Source organism: Magnolia sinica, chromosome 12, assembly GCF_029962835.1.
Source record: "Magnolia sinica isolate HGM2019 chromosome 12, MsV1, whole genome shotgun sequence".
Taxonomy (NCBI): Eukaryota; Viridiplantae; Streptophyta; class Magnoliopsida; order Magnoliales; family Magnoliaceae; genus Magnolia; species Magnolia sinica.
In genome coordinates, this window is record NC_080584.1 from 16,109,496 (window position 1) to 16,127,880 (window position 18,385).

The 18,385-nt window shown below is 39.2% G+C and overlaps 1 protein-coding gene across 1 annotated transcript in view; it reads right to left on the reverse strand.

The window, feature by feature from the left end:
- Positions 1 to 311: 311 nt before the first annotated feature.
- The window catches only part of LOC131221012 (lecithin-cholesterol acyltransferase-like 4), a 43,728-nt gene continuing 25,654 nt past the window's right edge, over positions 312 to 18,385 (reverse strand). Inside the window, exons 6-11 of the mRNA XM_058216066.1 lie at positions 14,474 to 14,574; positions 11,093 to 11,275; positions 9,854 to 10,011; positions 7,781 to 7,835; positions 5,167 to 5,220; positions 312 to 761 (exon numbers count right to left, since the gene is read on the reverse strand). Of these exons, the coding sequence (XP_058072049.1) occupies positions 339 to 761; positions 5,167 to 5,220; positions 7,781 to 7,835; positions 9,854 to 10,011; positions 11,093 to 11,275; positions 14,474 to 14,574 (974 nt within the window). The 3' untranslated portion in view covers positions 312 to 338. The remainder of the gene's footprint in view (positions 762 to 5,166; positions 5,221 to 7,780; positions 7,836 to 9,853; positions 10,012 to 11,092; positions 11,276 to 14,473; positions 14,575 to 18,385) is intronic.

Here is an 18,385-nt window from a genome sequence, read left to right on the forward strand (position 1 = left end):
GATTATTTACAGTAGAACTTGTAATTTGTAAACACTTTACAGGCAACTTCAGCCATCCAAACACTGGAAAACCCTTCAAAACAAAGGATTTTACAGGCATCCAAACAGCCCCTAATGCACATCTTAAATCAATATCTTCATTTCATGTACAAACTTAGATATATGTAGCAGTCTGCCCACATAGATGGGTGGCAATGCCTTTTGCATGGCCATTTGAAATAGTCTTTGAAAGTTCTTAGAAGTCCACATATAATACATTACACAGACCTTTTACCTGTACAAAACCAGACCACACCCCAACCCCAAAACCCTTAGAGGGTCCAGTGCCTTTGGACCTGTCAGCTGCCCATGGCCACACTCACTGCTCTAACTTCGACGTGTTGCTTTCCTTCATTCCTGGGATGAAGGATGATGGTAGCATGGGCCTCTGCACGAGACTTGTCCTTCCCCACATGAGAAGCGGATATGGAGCCCACTAATGGCACCTGTTCAGCCAGATCGCTGTTGTCACCATTGTCGTCGTCTCTTGGCACGATCTCCCATTCTTCTTTCATTGAAGTCACCTGCAGACCATGGTCTCTGTGTGTCTCAATCTCAAATGCAGTGGGTAGGATTACATAATCGTTTATGGGATTGTAGAAAGGGTCCCAGTCCCCAGCCTTCAGCCAATGCTTGAGTATCCGGAAAACGTGACGGTCGCAGATTATACCTCGGTGATCACCAGGGACACCAACTCTTGCCTCTGCATCAAGCCCATCTGCCTGCAACCAAAAACAAAAAACAAACAAAAAAAAAAAAACATGCACCTTCAGAGAGCATTCGTGGAATGAATATTCCGAGCTGTAGGTATGTCTAATGTCTCCTAACTTTTAATGAGGAAAGTCACTATGCATGGGCAAAACTACCAGTGTCTTTTGCTCGGCTGAGGATCCTAGCCATTTGATATTTTGCCTATCACATGGGCCTCGGATTGCTAATGTGAAGACTCAGTGTTCATTCATTGCCCTTCCACCATTGACAACACCCAAAGAGTGAAAGGCGGCCCCCAACTAATAAACTCATAATACATGAAAAAAGGAAAGTGTAGTTCTTTTTAAAGGGACCCCTCCCCTCCTTTCCTGCCCTTCCTTTTCCATACTTCCCTCCCTCCCTGAGATCCCCAAACCAGACACCTGTAAAAAAAACAGGGGCCCAAGCAAACATAATAAGACAAAACTAGAGACCAAAACCCCAAGCAACGATTAAGCGCACTTCTGTGATGAGCCCAGATCTGTCCACACTGCATTTGGCAAGATTGCCAGCATCATTTGCCTCTTTTGGGATCGTGAACAAAGGAGATCTAGAGGGTCCCACATAGGTCTCAAATTTCCTCTACCATGTCTGCAATCTTCCATGGGTAGGATCCCCCATATAGTCCCCTACAACTATAACGGAAGGCAATTGAATTCCATAGAAATTTGCTATCCTGTAGGCTGCAATTACCAAGATCGCTTCCATCAAAATTTGGCTTAAAAAGTTCCCAAAGTGCAGCTCTTCCAAGGAACAAACACTGGATGTTGTTTCCAGCTGCATTGGATGGCTGCAGCTCAGTTATAAATCAACATCTCAGGATGCAGCTGAATCATCCACCCTCGCCTAGTTAATCAGAAGCTTGAAAATCTTTCCGATCACTGCACTGACTGAACGCGACTTACTGGTGAAGACCCGCCTATTCGTGTCCAGCCACAGGGACCACAGAGTGGAATGGCCCACTGTTTTCAAGAGCATGCAACCAATGGGACCCCAAGCTCTCACCAACCATATACCAACAGCATCCAAGACTGAGTTTAGAAATGCCCAGTTCATATCGAATTTTGAGATAACTTCCATCCATACCATATGTCAATGCACCAGGGGATGACTTGCTGATTCTTAAATAGCTCAACATAATTAAATCCTGCTTGCCATAATGATCCCCCAAAATTTTAGATGATCTATGGTCAGAACTTGGTCCAGGCCAACGGTCTAAACAAATGCTCTGATTTTCAGAGGGATGGGAGCTCAGCTGACCAAACTTTCAGAACTCCCTAGATCTGTTACAGTCTCCAGTGAAAAGAGATCAAGCCAACAATTTTGATAGAGAACCAACCATCGAACCCAAATCATCCAATCCTCATGCGAGAGAGGAATATAAACAGACTTTAAGAAATCCATTAGTCTGGGAAGGCTAGAATTTCTTCTCTTAGGTCCAGGTGAAAGATCAGACACCAAACCATGCATCCCCTGATATGAATTATACACCAGAACTCCTTTGTCAACTAACAGGGAATATAAATTGGTGAAATTCTCTGCTAGCGAAATGCCTGTGCACCAGATGCGTTCCCAAAATCTAGGATTCATGCATGAACCCACTCTGCAATGCAGGTGCCTGGAACAAAATTCCTGGGTCCAAGAAACTGAATGTCAAATGGGGGATCCATTCCCCTGCTAGATGCAACTCTAACATCCCATCCATTATCAGCAGTCCATATTTCTCCACTAGAATATTACGAAGATGCGAACTTTTCACCATTTCCCAATCTCAACCACAGCATTCCCAGCATCGCCAAATTACCAAATAACTTCATCCTCAGTTCTACCCTTCGCAGACTTCTCATGCATCAATCTAAACATCCTTATCCATGCAACACACAATCTCTGCCCAACTCTGCCTATATAGCATAGCTGGTTGAATGGTTGCCTTATAGAATGTTCCCTTGAGTTTCATACGCATGCAATGATCACAAGAACTCCAGAGACACATCTCCACTCATCAATCTAGCTATCATTGGGTTGGAGAGATCCTCGCTCACTTTAAATAACAGAGCAAAGGTAAGGAAACAGCCTTCTTCTTCTTTTTTTCTTTTTTTTTTTTTCAACAAAGCATAGCAGTTTGAGAAATCTCTCAACAACTGATTTTGGCTAAAGCCTTGCTCTACAACTATTCTAACTAAGGCAGCACTCCACATACTCCATATTGGTTCTACGACTCTAGGATCTAGAGCCCTTGTCCAAACTTCTAATGTGACGATATGGATATTCATATTATATAGCTGGAAGAAATTATCATGATGAATCACCCATACAATACAATACAATGCAATACATTTAGATATTTTCAACCATGATTCAGGTGTCATTGTTGTACTGGGTTACCATAGCACTTAATGCCATGATTGATGATGCAAGTTATCTTCAACGCAATATATTTTGAAGTGGTGCCGGTTGAGTGTCAATATCTCAATGAGTGAAATTTTGGGGTTAAGATTCCCAAGGAGTTGGGTTGGTTATTGAGGGTGTTTGGGTGTGGGGTCGGCTCTTTTCCCGTGTACCTTGGCCTCCCTCTTTGTATCGGCAAGTTACCAAAGCACCTTTGGGATAGCATCATCAAGAAAGTTGAAGCTAAGTTGTCTAGATGGAAGAGCAGGTATTTGTCACTTGCGAGGAGGATTACTTTGACCAAAGCAGCATTGTATAATATGCCGATATACTTCATGTCCTTATTCAAATACTGGATAGCAGTCATGGAGTGTTTGGACAAGTTGAGGCAGAATTTTTTGTGGCAAGGGTCCTCTGAATCTCATAAATTTCCCCTTTTAAAGTGGGGTGAGGTTTGTAGGCCAATCCAAGAAGGTGGGGCTGGGATTAGAAGATTGGAAGTACTAAATAGGGCTTTGTTGGTTATATGGTTGTGGGAGTTTGGGTTGGAGGAAAATAGTCCATGAAGAAAGGTGGCAGCAGTCAAGTATGGGGTTCAAGCGGGGGGTTGGTGGGTCAAGAGCTCATCCTTATATAGAGCTTCCAAGTTGTGGAAGGATATAGAAAAAGTGGGGGAGAGTTTTAAAAAGGGGGCGAGTGCTGCTCCGTGCCGTGTTTCCTTGGTTGGCTTGGTAAGGTTAGAGTCGAATGTTAGTGCTTCGATGGCTAGTTGCTTCTCGTCTCTTGGCATGGAGACGGTGTGATCCCCTGTTTTCTAGAAGAAATATCTCTGATGAGGAGACAGATGAATTTGTAAGGGCATCGGCTAGATGCCATGGCGTTTATTTGTGCCATGGGGAGGATGACTTTTTGGTGTGGACCCTTCAAAATTCAGGCAAGTTTTCTGTCCGGTCTTTTTATAGGTTCCTCTCTTCAGAGGATGTGTTTTCAGGCCCTTACCCTTCAGAGTTTGTGTGGAGCTACGACGCTCCCCCAAAGATAGCGGCCTTTGTGTGGTCAGTGAACAACAGTCGAGTGCTTACCATTGACAATCTTTTCTTTTCTTTTCTTTTGTGTGTGTGTGTGTGGATACATTGACTTCCTATTTCAGATATTTGCTGATCTATTTTAAACCTATAATGGTGTTCAATTATCAGAAACATAATTTCTGAAAGATTAGCAAAGATGGTATTCAGATAAAGATCCTATTTCCTTTCTGTTTGAAACCTTGGCACAAATCTAAGCTACGATCCCATCATAGAGGTTGAATGAAAAAGGAAAAAAGAAAATTTTGTTTTTTGACAGTCTGGGGAATGGAAACTAAACTACCTTTTGGTTCTCCCCTAAAATAACCTTGCTTAATCAATCCATGTTGGAAATAAGTGCTCAAACCATGTGTTTTACCACTACAAGAGATGGAAAGATTTCTGACTGATGCTCTTCATATGGAACAACGAAGTCCGGACTTGGGTTGCAAAGCATTGGCAGATGCACCATTAGCACAATATAGATGCTGAGAGTTTGAGTCGCATGGCTGAGACAGTTTTAAACACTAGGATGCGGACGAGTTATGGGAAGCAATTCTTAGCTCATATTTATGACACGAGTAAATCTAAGAAAAAATGCTTAGTCCTAGAAATTGAAATCATGGCCATGAACTGAGATCTAGAAAAAATGATGCCTAATATAGCATCAACTTGATCCACTTTGTGGGATATGAAAGGATCAAATCAAAGCATTGTGGAAGAACATCAAAACATTCATAGAACCCTAATGATGAAAAGTAATGACATAATCAAATAATTGATACTCATCCTAAAGAAAATCACAAGTCCTAGTAATGAAACCCAAATCTTAAAGATCGTTTATATTTAAGCTTCCATGTTAGAAGAAAAAAAATGGTAATTCATCAAATGAGAAAAGATCATTCAGAATATTGAAGTGACCAACCTTGGCCGATTCTAATGGAACTGTGCCATCACCATCAACACATGTGTATTTAGCCTGAAAATATCCGAGAATAAATTAGATGTGCAAAGGATGATAAAGAAGAAATATGCAAGTTGTACAATATACGCACATATACTAATAAAATGATAGTTTTGTTTCTGATTCTCAATTTATTTACCACAGCCTCATCCCAACTAATTGGGATCAATTACTCATCCTATTCCACCATTCCACTCTATCAAGGGCCAAAAATTCCGTTAGACCCTAGGTCATCAAGTCTTTTCTTACTACCTCCACAGACATCCTTTTGGGCCTTACCCTTGCCATTTTAGATTTTCTTTACAACAGCCTCCATTTTAACTTTTCCTTTAAAAAAGAAGAAGAAAGATTTCTTTACAACAGCCTCCCGATTAATATTCATAGCTATGGTTTTTTTTTTTTCTAAATGACGGCAGGGTGTCCCCGCCCCTTTTTCAGGGCAAGACTATTCCTTGAGTATACACGCAATCACCTGCAAACCACATGCATCAGGTAAAGCACGGGGAGGGGAATCGAACTAGCGTCTATGGGGAGCAAACCCACAACGCTAGCCATTCGCCCAAACCCCAGGCAGGTTATCATAGCAATGGTTGAACTAATTTCCTATTAAATTCAAACTAACTTTTCTTTTGCAGGCACCACCTAGCCTGGGTACATAGGATCTTCGTACAGAATATTCAGGGTTAAACACATGAACCATGGATAGAAAGAAAACCCACAAACCAATAGCAAGGGCAAAAGGGCACTTTAATCTCATTCACTATCATAGAAAGAACAGTGGAGGAATTCGAGGACCCTCAACCTGAGGGTTCGCACAGCATGCTCAGGTTCTCATTTCTGACAAGCGTTATATATTGTCAGTGACTTGAACCATTGGTCTGTTGCGTCCAAGCCTCCAACGTTCTAAATATCGGCATCAGTGCCCATACCAGCCATATAAAAACTGAACACCCAGATTTGCCGGTGTCATTTTTTAAGTAAAAAAGTCTGAAACAAATATGGAATAAATCAGAAAAGATGGAAACTCCCTATTTTGATATTTATTTGTTATTTTCAGTACACTTTTATGCATGTATCTATCTACTTGTGGCATGGCTGTCATTGTCTGTTTGTCCAATGATGAATGCTGAACTTAGAATTTTCTCGTTGGCCCCATTGCCTTCAGTTTTGTAGATCAATTAATACATGGAACTGTGTTTTTGTGTGAAAGGGTAACATATGGACTACTTTTTTTTGATTGATGCTATAAGTTCATAACTCTTTCCAAAGGAAAAAAGTTTATAACTCTATAGGAGGGGAACAAAAAGGAACTTCCGCCCCTTTCTCTAAGAGAAGAAAAGACAAAAGAACAAAGAAGAGAGGAAAATAGTTTTACAAGTATTCACTATTGAGTACCTGATATATTGGCCTATATCAATTTGTACCAGTCATATCAGCCAAACAGGTTGATTAGTGTGAATTTTGGGTATGAACACCTGATAAGTATCAGGTGACATTTCGAACCTTGGTTGCTTGACCTTTTAATTTGTTGCCCACGAATAGACAGTTAATAAGAGAGATACCGCAATGGCCCACATTCAACTGACAAGAGGCTCACAATTGGTGGCCAGGATTTTCCAATCTGGGTATTTTTGGGAGCACAGTCCATCCCTGGTGAGGCAATCGCAATGGTCTGGAAAACTCTACTATGGGCCTGACTTGTAGAAACTGAAAATCCGGGTACGTTATGCATAGCCTTGGGTCTAAATAGAAAAGTTACCATGATTACCATCCCTCAAAACATCAAAAATTGAAAAGCAACAAGAAACAAAAGTTTGAACCGGAACAAAACTGAGATAAATTGCTTGATATCTGTAGTCATGGTTTTGAATGTATTGCAACTGTAACGGCCATCCCTGTTACACGATGTAGGGGTCAACTGGACCGTTGAGGAAAATTGCGACCAATACAAGGGCCGCGGCCAATACAAGCAGATACAGTGAAAAGGCCCTATTTTGAAATTTTTACTTGCAAATTTTCTTTCATTTCTTTCTACATTTGAACCATGGATGCACCTTATAAACTAACTTTGGACTAGATCCAGGCCTATTTTTGAAGATCAAAACACACGATTTGAGTGCGATTTGGTGAATCGAAGCAGAATGAACCATTTTTTTGGAAATATTGGAAGAGGGGTAAATCATCACTTTTTCATGTTTTCATCCTCTTTTTGTTGATTTCATATCTAATGGGACCTAACCCACCAAATCATGCTTGATTTGCGTCTGATTGGGACCTATTTGGTTGAATTTTAGCAAGTCAAGCTGACAGACAACATTCTTATTAAAGAGTGACCGACACCCCATCAAATACATGTTAAAAACACAACAAGATAGATTCTGGTATTTTACATTTTTTTCCTATTTTTTAATTATTCTTTCAAGATTTATTTATTTTTTTGTACCAAAAAAATTCAACCGATATGGGCCAGCCTATATTATATCGTTTTTGGGCCAGGCCAATATCACCACTACCTTCATTCAAAACCTTAACATATATACATTGTAACACACTATCATTATGTTACAAAAACAACCTGCAATGACAGCAGTTGTTGTAGGTCCGTAACAGGTGTTTCCTCGCTCCCGTAGCTGCAGAGCAATAAAACTGGCATTAGGGACAGAAGGGCAACCTACCAATCAAAAGAATACTTATTTCTTGCAAGAAAAGAAGAAGAAGAAGAAGCCAAAACTGCACGATGTTAACATCCACAATTTGATTTTCCTGTACCACATTTGGATACAAAATTTACAAACATGGTTGGGTTCTTATATGCATTTTTCAACTTGAATTAACTCTGCAGCATAAACCATCATATTATCATTTTCTTTTTCTTTTTTATTGCTAAAAAATTCATTCATAAAACAAAAGAGATGAGAGTAGGATGCTAGAGAAAACTGCATAACCATCAGATTTGAGATTTATAAAAATAAAATAAAAAAATAAACCATCAAATTTTAAAGTAAGATGCTTGCTTCAAAAAAAAACATAAAATAAAAATTAATTAATTAATTAAAGTAGCATGCAACTCATGTCTAGACCAATGTTGTCAAATGGCATGAGCAATCGCATGCGGCCCAAGGGGGCCATGCACATATGCGATCGCACAGCCCCCAAAAGTCTTTTTCATTTTTGGAAGAAAAAAAAAATCCAAGGAAAATGGATTTTTTTTTTTATTTTTTATTTTTTAAATGTAAAATATGTAAAAGAAAATACTATAAGTGTAGGGAATTGTTTTCCATAGTTTATCACCAATTTCATTAAAATTTTGTTATATTTATTACATCAATTAGACTATTAGACTCTAACAAGTCAACTAACAAGCAATGTTCGAAATATCAGTATTGTGTTACGTTTCGCCCCCTTGGTATACAAATACATATCAATTATCACATGGGATATATCAGTTGTATCGTGTAATGTATCACTGTTGTTGTAAACATGGGGAAACATTGGAAATTGGTCGAATTTTTCAACAACATTTCAGTGATTGTTAAAAAAGACATCAATACACACTTACAAATCAAAACATTACAATAAACAAGTGCACATAATAGGTTTTCTTTGTATGGGGTCCTAATATATGCGTTGTCTAACTGAATTGATGCAAGTATATTCAAAGTCTATTCATATCATTGATAAATGTAAGAAGATGTGTGGAAACACAGGCAATACATACAAAAGCAAAAGAAGAATCACTAGATTAGGTTACATACATGTTTGATTTTGATTTTTTTTCAATTTTCCACAACTCGTTTCTTCTCCAAATCTCGAAATCAAAGTTCCCAATCCATGATTTTTCATGCCATGCAAAACATGAAAAATCATGAATTTGTAACAATTTGACACTGATTTAACATGATTTACAGAAAAAATGATCGAAAATAAAAAAATGCTCACTGGAACGAACATGTGAGATATATCCCACTACTTGTGTGTTTCGTATCACACAGGTGGGATACAAGATATATCAGCCGATATCGTCGATTTTTAAAACACTGCTAACAAGTACTCAAATGATATTACATTAACAAGTCAACTAATAAGTACTCAAATGATATTACATTAACAAGTCAACTAAAAAGTACCCAAATGATATTACATTAACAAGTCAACTAACAAGTACTCAAATGAATACAGATACTAAAAAATGTGAAGGAAAAAAACCAACAGTCAAGAGAAAATGAGAGTAGTAGAAAGAGAGAGAGATAACTAGTTGTGAGAGAACAAGAGTACTTGAGTGAGAGAGAGGGAGAAAAAAGAGAGTTACGAGAGAATGAGATTATTAGAAAGAGAGAGAGAGAGAGAGGAAAATGGAAGGGTGGGAGTGCCTATTTATAGGCAAAAAGGGAGAAAAAAGGAAGCCAAGAAAAAGAAAAAAGGGAGACATTATGCCATCACATACTTAGCATAGGACGGCATATTCGCATAATTTTGGCTTTCATGTGACCAGATAATGCTCAACGGTACGAAAATTGCATATGCCACTATCGTCACCAAATGGCATATGCGATCACATAACCATGTATATGACCACATAGGACAACACTGGTCCAGACAGACTTACGGAAGCCTGTTAAACATCAATAGAAGTTGAGAGAAGCATTACCAGACACTATGAGGCGTTTCATTGGCTGTACCATATATATTGTAAAATTTAACTGTTGGGGGAACCTTCGCAGATGATAAGAGTTTTTCAGTTTCACTGGTCCATTTTAATATATCTAGGTTGAGTGGTAAAGACAGCTCCACACCATCACACTTGACCTGCAAGCGGGTAGCAAATTAGTCAAGGTTTGTCATGAAACAATGCAGCGGACAGATATCCGACAATTAAACAACATAATTCAGATGCTAAGAAGACAATGTAAGAAAATTATTCATCATTACTGGAATAAAAATCATGCATTTCGTATGGCTCATTCTAGCATATGGAACACGACAAAAACTCTGCTCGTTGCAACATGCTAGCCAAGCCCATGCCAGGTGAGGACATTGGCATCTAGTGGGCAACAGGTCTTCAACTTCAAACCTGTTTTTTTAATAGGCAAGCAAGGCTTGAAACCAAAACCTAAAATGTTGAAATACTCCCCATCTACAATTGAGCTATGGGCTCAAACTATTCACTATTAATTTTGACTTGCCAGTTCTTGCTTGAGTTGTTGGACAGTCATCAAACATTTGCCAATCAATCATGAGAATTCTATTTCAATCTTGTTATTGGCCAAATAGGATTCGTTAAGCCAATCTTGAAAAGCTAGGACAAGGCAACAATAATGATGATCAGGAATTAATAAAATTTAAATTAAAAAAATGATAATGATACTGAATTATATGAATCTCAAACCGAGGATATAAGCGTATTTGGATGTTCTGCAAGTAGAGCCCATGGTACAGTGATCTAGACCCTTGATCTGTTCGGCCCCACCATGGATGGAACATCTCCCAAAATTTTCTTGGTAGGACAATCATAGCCTTTCGATTTCATCTGCAAACAGACGGTTAAGAGAAAAATAGAAATTGCCCACAATGAACTGAAAAAGGCAGAAGATTGGTTGCTAGGATCTTCCAATCTGAGAGATTTTTTAGGCATTGTTCATCCACGATAGAGAACAAAATACGTCTGGGATAACTTCCCCATGGGTCCTACTTGTACAAACTCAAAATCCAAGCACAGTATATATCCTCAGCTTGAGGATCATCTAAATACTCTTTTGCAAGCAACACCCTTTGCTAGACCTAATAAATGACCTACTAGAATCTTAGCTTGATGAAATCCACATGAATAAACATTATTCAAATATCATAGAAACTTATCTTAAGAGGCATAATCTTAAAGTGATTTTACCTTGTTATTCGCAAGAGCTTCTTTCATAATGGAAATGACTTCCTCCGGTTCATATGACTCTAGCATAGTACGCGAGTTCTCACCGTTAGTGTGTCTCTCTCTCCATATTTGTAGAAGTGGAGTGATATTCCAATCAAAATTGGGGCTTCCCATCAACTCATATATTGATGGGCATTCAATCAACTGAAATAGAAGCATTTTTCGGCAACAAATGTATATCAATGCAAGGAAATAAATTTTGCATGGACAGAAAATAAATAAACATACACAACATTTGCATAATACACACTCATTTTATGACTGATGATGTCAAGTAGTTTAATTGGCACGTCATGAAACATGATAAATAATAATATGCATAAACTTTTTTTTTCTATTTGTGGGTACTGGTCACCTGCATGTGCATTTTATGGAATATTTAATGGAATGTGGGTCTTCACATTGTATGCCACAGCTACTTTTGTATAAAACTCATTTGACATTTGAGTATGCGAACATACATACATGACTGAAATGGAACAAACTTCAAAGTATGCAGGATAGAACCAAAGAACAGGACAAAGGAGTTCTAGACTTGGAACTCTCAACAGACGAACTGAAGTTGCCTAAAATTTAGTAATTTTTTAATGGATAACTATTATTTAATTGAAAATCAACAAGAAGAAACATCATACCAAGGCCACAAATCCCCAATACAAAGATAACATCTAAAACCCGCTTCATTATAAAGTAATCCGCAATTTCACTGCCTTCCTTGTGAACATGACTAAATGAACTATTTAACCAAGACGGGAGATTAAAAATTTCATCAAACAATGGAAGCTAGTAGCATTTTTCAAACTTGATGTTCATACAACATCATCTCTACTACAAAGGAAAAGGTCAACAGCAGGCAAACCTACATAACTAAATACACAAATTCTAAGAAATCCAGTTCATAACCTCTCCCTACGCAAATCCCAGCTGTACAATCCTTTTCAAAATCCAGATCTTCAGAACTCTAATCTCCTTAAGAAAGACAAATAGCTATCCTCTAAAGGGATCCCAAAATATTGAATCTTTATGTCAAAACCTCATTGTTCAAAATCTACCCATCCTAAATCAATCCAGATCCAGGTACTAATCTAGTGCACCACACAAATGAACTTTTAAAATTTTAAGATCAAATCAAGATGTAAATACCCATCCCATCTTTTAATCACGTTGTCATTGCAATCTAATATTATAGTTTATCATATTCATTTCTTGTTTCTACTATCTCTTTTCCCCTACTTCCTTGAGTATGAAAGGCCAAGTCAGACTCCCACACTAAAATGGCTAGTTTTTTAAAGCTATTGCATGCTATAAACCTCCAAGCATGTACGATATGATACTCTCTCCAAGCTATATCAATGTATCAATGGCTGTTTTTTTTTGGGGGGGTATTACTCTTAAGTAATTCAACTTATTGAAGAGGAGTAATAGATGCATGTACGATATGATACTCTCTCCAAGCTATATCAATGTATCAATGGCTGTTTTTTTTTTTTTTTTTTTTGGGTATTATTATTGAGTAATTCAACTTATTGAAGAAGAGTAATAGATGCAGAGAGAGAGAGAGAGAGAGAGAGAGAGAGAGAGAGCTCTAAAAACCCTGAACCTAACCTGTCAGAACCTAAATCCATCTCTAATCCTGTGAAACTTTAAAACTTCAAACCCCAACAAGCAAAACACTAAAATTCAAAATCCAAAGTTGTGGAAAACCCAGAAAAAACATGCAACTCTAAACATAAAACATTGAACTCGAGTTTGTAATAAACAGAACCGATGTATATTGAACTCCTCAAAGCCTCAAGTGAACTGAAGTAACGGGATTTTTCTACCCAAATACCATAAACAAGGATTTGGTGTGTGCGTTTTGAGAGGCAGTCAAAATCCTTTTCTGTCCCATTTGACTACCACATAATTGTTTCTTTTATCGTGCCATTTGGGAAATCCACCAGTGCCTTAGGCAGTGTCACCATGGGATTTTCAACATCAAACAGCACAAAATATCCATTGTGCTCAATCCTCATATCACAAAAATTGATCTCAATGGTGATTTGGGTCAATGGCGATTTGGGTGAATGAAAAGAAAAATCCCAAACACAATATTAAATAGCATTCAAAATACTGACAAAAAAAATTGATCTATGTAATATTTTGGAATATCCAAACCCCATTAAAAAAATCAAACATAACGTTTCTCCAATCAGTTCAGTCAGTCTGTGCAGGAGGAAAACAGAGAAATAATAGGTCTTGGTAAAAAACACAGCCTGAAAACAGTCAACAGAAGCATGTAAGAAAACTGACGTGTTAAAACAGATATATGCAGAGAAAGAAGTCAAAAGTAGCATCTATGACTATGATTGAAAAAAAAGAAAGAAAGTAGGCAGACGCCCTGCTATTCTCAGACATTTAGGATTGATTTCTAGGCTCGTACATCTAATACCATGATTAGCTGTCCAATCTCCAGCCACATGCCATATTTTCCACAAATAGGAGACAAAAGCAGGTGTAAGAGAATGGAATAGAGAAGCAGAGTTCATACACACACACAAACCACACCCTCCCTCTCTCTTGAAAATATATCCATTCATCTAGGAACCCTTACTAAGAAGAAGAAAACATACGAAGACAGAAAGATGCGGAGGAAGGTAAAACACCACACCATTCAATACCATGATTGCCTAGAGAATCTGCAGCCCCATGTCATATTTGCCACAGGTGAAAATGGAATGGGAATGGCAGAACATAGGTCTCCTCAAAGATGGAATGAGTGTGGAGCATCCATAGACATTATAATACAACATAATGTAGCATAGTGTAAAATGATCTGATATGATATGATATGGCTAGTGCTATTACCACATTAATTATTATAATGCATGCAACTGTTGCCGTGACTCAGTCGTAGACTCTCTGGAATTTCAACACAAGGTTACGGGTTTGAGCATCCCTTGCAGTCGAGTGGGCGAGAGTGTGTGGGGGTGTGAGTGCGTGAGTGTGTGGGTGGAATAAATTTTTTTTATTGTAATGCATAAAAATCTGATGTCAAACAATAAATAACCAATTAATTGCAAAATGAATGAAATTCTAGAGTCTATAAAGACTAACTTCAAGCCAAGTTAAATGCCCAAAACAAAACTACGGAAATGAATCTCTAAGACACTGCACCTAATGAACACTTGCATACAGCAGCATGAGTTATTTCCTCAAGCAATGTGATGGTGGACAATGAAAACAATGACCAAACCAGATCTTACACCAACAACTCAATAAAACTAGATCCCTATCAACAAATAAATCATTTCAGATTACCAATCGAAAGGTCTTTCAGATTGCATATGAAGATGGATATACCAGCTTGTGCATGCTCCATTTGGAAACGAAAAAGCTCTGCTCCCATCCATCCACAAAAGACATTCCATTCAAGAGACTGGTTGTAATATACCCAGGTGCACCTATTGGCATACAAACACATTTCATCATGCATCCTTCAAAATACAGTTCCTTGTGGATTATATATAAGGGTAGCAGAAAAATGCCAAAATAGGAGAAGTAGATGATATAATGCAGCAGCCGAGTCAACAATCTAATAACCATACAGGACAACTGAAACAATATATTGCCTTAATTACTTTATCCGTTTCCTCCACTTAGAGTGCCAAAAGGCGGCACTCATTATTATTCAATGAAATTTCAGGAATCTCAATATCACAATATCAACAAATGCAAACACATAGCCAATGCAGGGAGAGAGAGAGAGAGAGAGAGAGAGAGAGAGAGAGAGAGAGAGATTCTGCAAGTGTTAAACCCTGTTCGTCTATCAAGAGATTAAAAGAAATGAACAATATGAAATCTTTCTGACAGATTGTGCAAGTGAATTCCATATGATTTTTTTAAAGGTTTCCAAAATTTTATTGAAAGAGCTGAAAGATGACAAGCTATCAACCCAAAACTCAGCATAAACAAAGCCTTGAATCCCCTACAAAATAACCCCAGATTTTTTATTTTTTATTTTGGAAAGGCAACGAAGATTTCATTAAAAGAAAAGGAAGGATACAGACCGCTGAGATAGCGAACTGAGAGCTCCCAGAAACAGAGAAAACAAAACAAAAAATAAAAAGAATAACAGAAAAAACAAAAAAGGAGGCAAATAAGAGCCCAGCCAAGACACCAACAGAAGAAGCAAAAACAGTCCACGAAAACAGCTACACCCTGCCAAGCTGAGTGCCGACAAGAATAGAGTGACAAGCCCATTCAGAGAGGAAATGCTGGATTCTGTTGATCACATGGACGATGGAATGGGATTCGTCTCTGAAGCAACGCCAATTTCTTTCTTCCCAGATGGCCCACCAAGCAGCCAGAAGAGAGATTCTCGACACCATAGCTCTGTTCTTATCCAGGGGGACTCCATGCCAGGCCGTGAAGACAGTATCAGTGGATTTAGGAAAGGACCAGGAAACGTCGAAGTTGGAGAGGATGGTTGACCAAACTGAATTGAAATAAGGACAATGAACAAATAGATGGTCCGCCGTTTCTTCGTTTGATAGGCAGCAGATGCAAACGTTCGATAATATCATCCCTCTTTTCCTCAGATTATCAATAGTGAGCACTTTTCTCTTTCCAACAAACCACCCAAAGACAGCGATTTTTGGAGGGACCTTGTATTTCCAGATCTTCGTGGTAAGCGTCACTTTTGAAGATTCAGTCTTCTGATCTAGAAAACGATACAAAGATTTAACCGAGAACAGACCATTGCTGTCAAGGGGCCACACAAGCTTATCATGCTGATCCGGATTGGGATGGCAGTTTCCTATCCGCTGAAGAAGCTTCACATAAGACTCTACTTCCCAATCATGAAGATTTCTTCTGCAGAGGGGAACCCAGACCACGGCATTTCCTTGAATAGAGTAACAATCGGCCACTGTTATAGACGGATTTGGGGCTAACCTGTACATATCTGGAAATTCCTCTTTTAGCGCCTGGGAGCCCACCCAAATGTCCTCCCAAAACCGAATTTTGTCCCCTTTCCCCATGGAGAAATGGCAATGAGTTTGTACCTCTCTATGATAAGATATAATTCCTCTCCAAACAGCAAAAACGCTACTCTTAGACACCCCCTTTGTCCACCAACCTTGAGCCGATTTCTCGTATTTACACTTGATCAACCTATTCCATAGGGTTTCTTCTTCTACTCCAAGTCTCCACCACCATTTGCCTAGGAGGGCGCGATTCATAGCTTTGAGATTTCTAATTCCAACGCCTCCGTCCTAATAGTGTTTGCAAACATCTGTCCAGGCAACCAAATGGAATTTTTTTTGATCCTCACTACCGTGCCACAGGAAGTCCCGTCTGAGCTTCTCTAGGGTATGTAGAATCTTTGCGGGGCATTTAAAAAGGGACATGAAATATAAGGGCAGATTTGAGAGCGCCGCTTTTATCAATGTGAGCCAGCCCCCTGGCGAGAGATATCCGCATTTCCACCTCACGAGGTAGAACTCAAAACGATCAATGATTTTGTCCCAAAATACCATCGGGGGCTTGCCAATACATAGGGGGAGGCTGACAAAATTTGTAGGGAGACTGTCAGGGGTACAACCAAAAAAATCAGCAAAACGGCGAGTGTCGGAGTCGCTAATATTAACGCCTATTAGCTTCGACTTGCTGAGATTAACTTTCAGACCTGAAACTGCCTCAAAACAACGAATAGTTGTACGAAGATTGCCCACTTTATCCCAGTCGGCTTCGCAAAACAGGAGCGTGTCGTCGGCATACTGGATATAAGAGATGGGATGTTCCATATCTTTTATTTGAAAACCTCCAATAATACCTTCCGCCTAGCCGTTTCTTAGCATACACGATAGAGCCTTGACCACAATAAGAAAAAGGAACGAAGATAGCAGATTTCCTTGACAAAGGCCTTTAGAACTTTTGAAGTAGCCTTTTGGGGATCCGTTGATGAGGACCGAATACATAGCTGAGCTGACACAAGCCTTGATCCAATTTAACCATCTATCACCGAAACCCATTCGTTTTAACATGTATAGGAGGAAATTCCAATCAACGTGATCGTAGGCCTTCTCAAGATTGAGTTTGCATAAGATTCCTCTTGACCCGGATATATGGCTAGAGCGCAGACATTCGGCAGCCATGAGGGCACTATCGATAATTTGTCTACCCTGGATGAAGGCACTTTGTTGGTGGGAAATGATATTGTCCATAACTCCCTGAAGGCGGTTGGCGAGAATTTTTGCGAGAATTTTGTACGAACTCCCGAGAAGACTGATAGGCCTAAAATTATGGAGAGAGTCTGCCCCCTGCACCTTCGGGATGAGAACTATGAAAGTGGCCCCGAGCGCATTTGACAAATGGCCTCTTTCATAGAATTCATTAACGAAATCAAGGATGTCCCCCTACAACAGCTCCCAGAAATGCTGAAAAAATAAGATAGGAAATCCATATGGGCCCGGGGCTTTGTCCCTTGACAGTGACTGGATAGCGAGTTTGACCTCATCAGGGAGGAAGCCAGCTTCCAGGGAGGCAGCATCCAACTCAGAGATCCGATCCATGGGCAGAAAATCGAAGGTAGGCCTGTGATGGGTATCTGACTTGAGAAGATTGGAGAAAAAAGAGATGGCCTCATCAGAAATCATCTGCTTGTCTTCTGTGCGCTCCCCATTTATTGAAAGACAGTTTATCTTAGTAACATTTGCCCGAGCACTCGCAATAGCATGAAAATAGCGAGTGTTTTTATCGCCTTCCTTTATCCATTTACCCCTAGCCTTCTGTCTCCAAGAGATCTCCTCCTCTAAAACCCGAGCTGAATAAACATTAATAAGCTCAGCACATCTGGACGACAATGTACAATCTGTCAGATCATCTTCATAAGCAGCATCAATGGAGTGGATTTGACCCAAAATGTCATCTGCTTCGGCCTACCATTTGAGAAGAAAATCTGATTTCCAAGCTTTAAGATTAGTCTTTAACATGTTCAACGTTTTACTTAGTCTAAAGCCTGCGAACCCATCGACCTTCATCGCCTTCCACTAGTCAGAAATGAACTTATCGAAACCTTCAATCTTCATCCACGAAATATCGAAACAAAACGGCTTAGGGCCCCAGTTTTCCTCTTCCATAGAGAGAAGAATCGGCGAATGATCAGACGTTGGCCGAGGAAGAGAAGTCTGCGAAACATTCGGAAAAATTTCGGTCCAATATGCAGAAACAAGAAAGCGGTCTAACCTTGCGAGAGAAGGCGAATCACGCAAA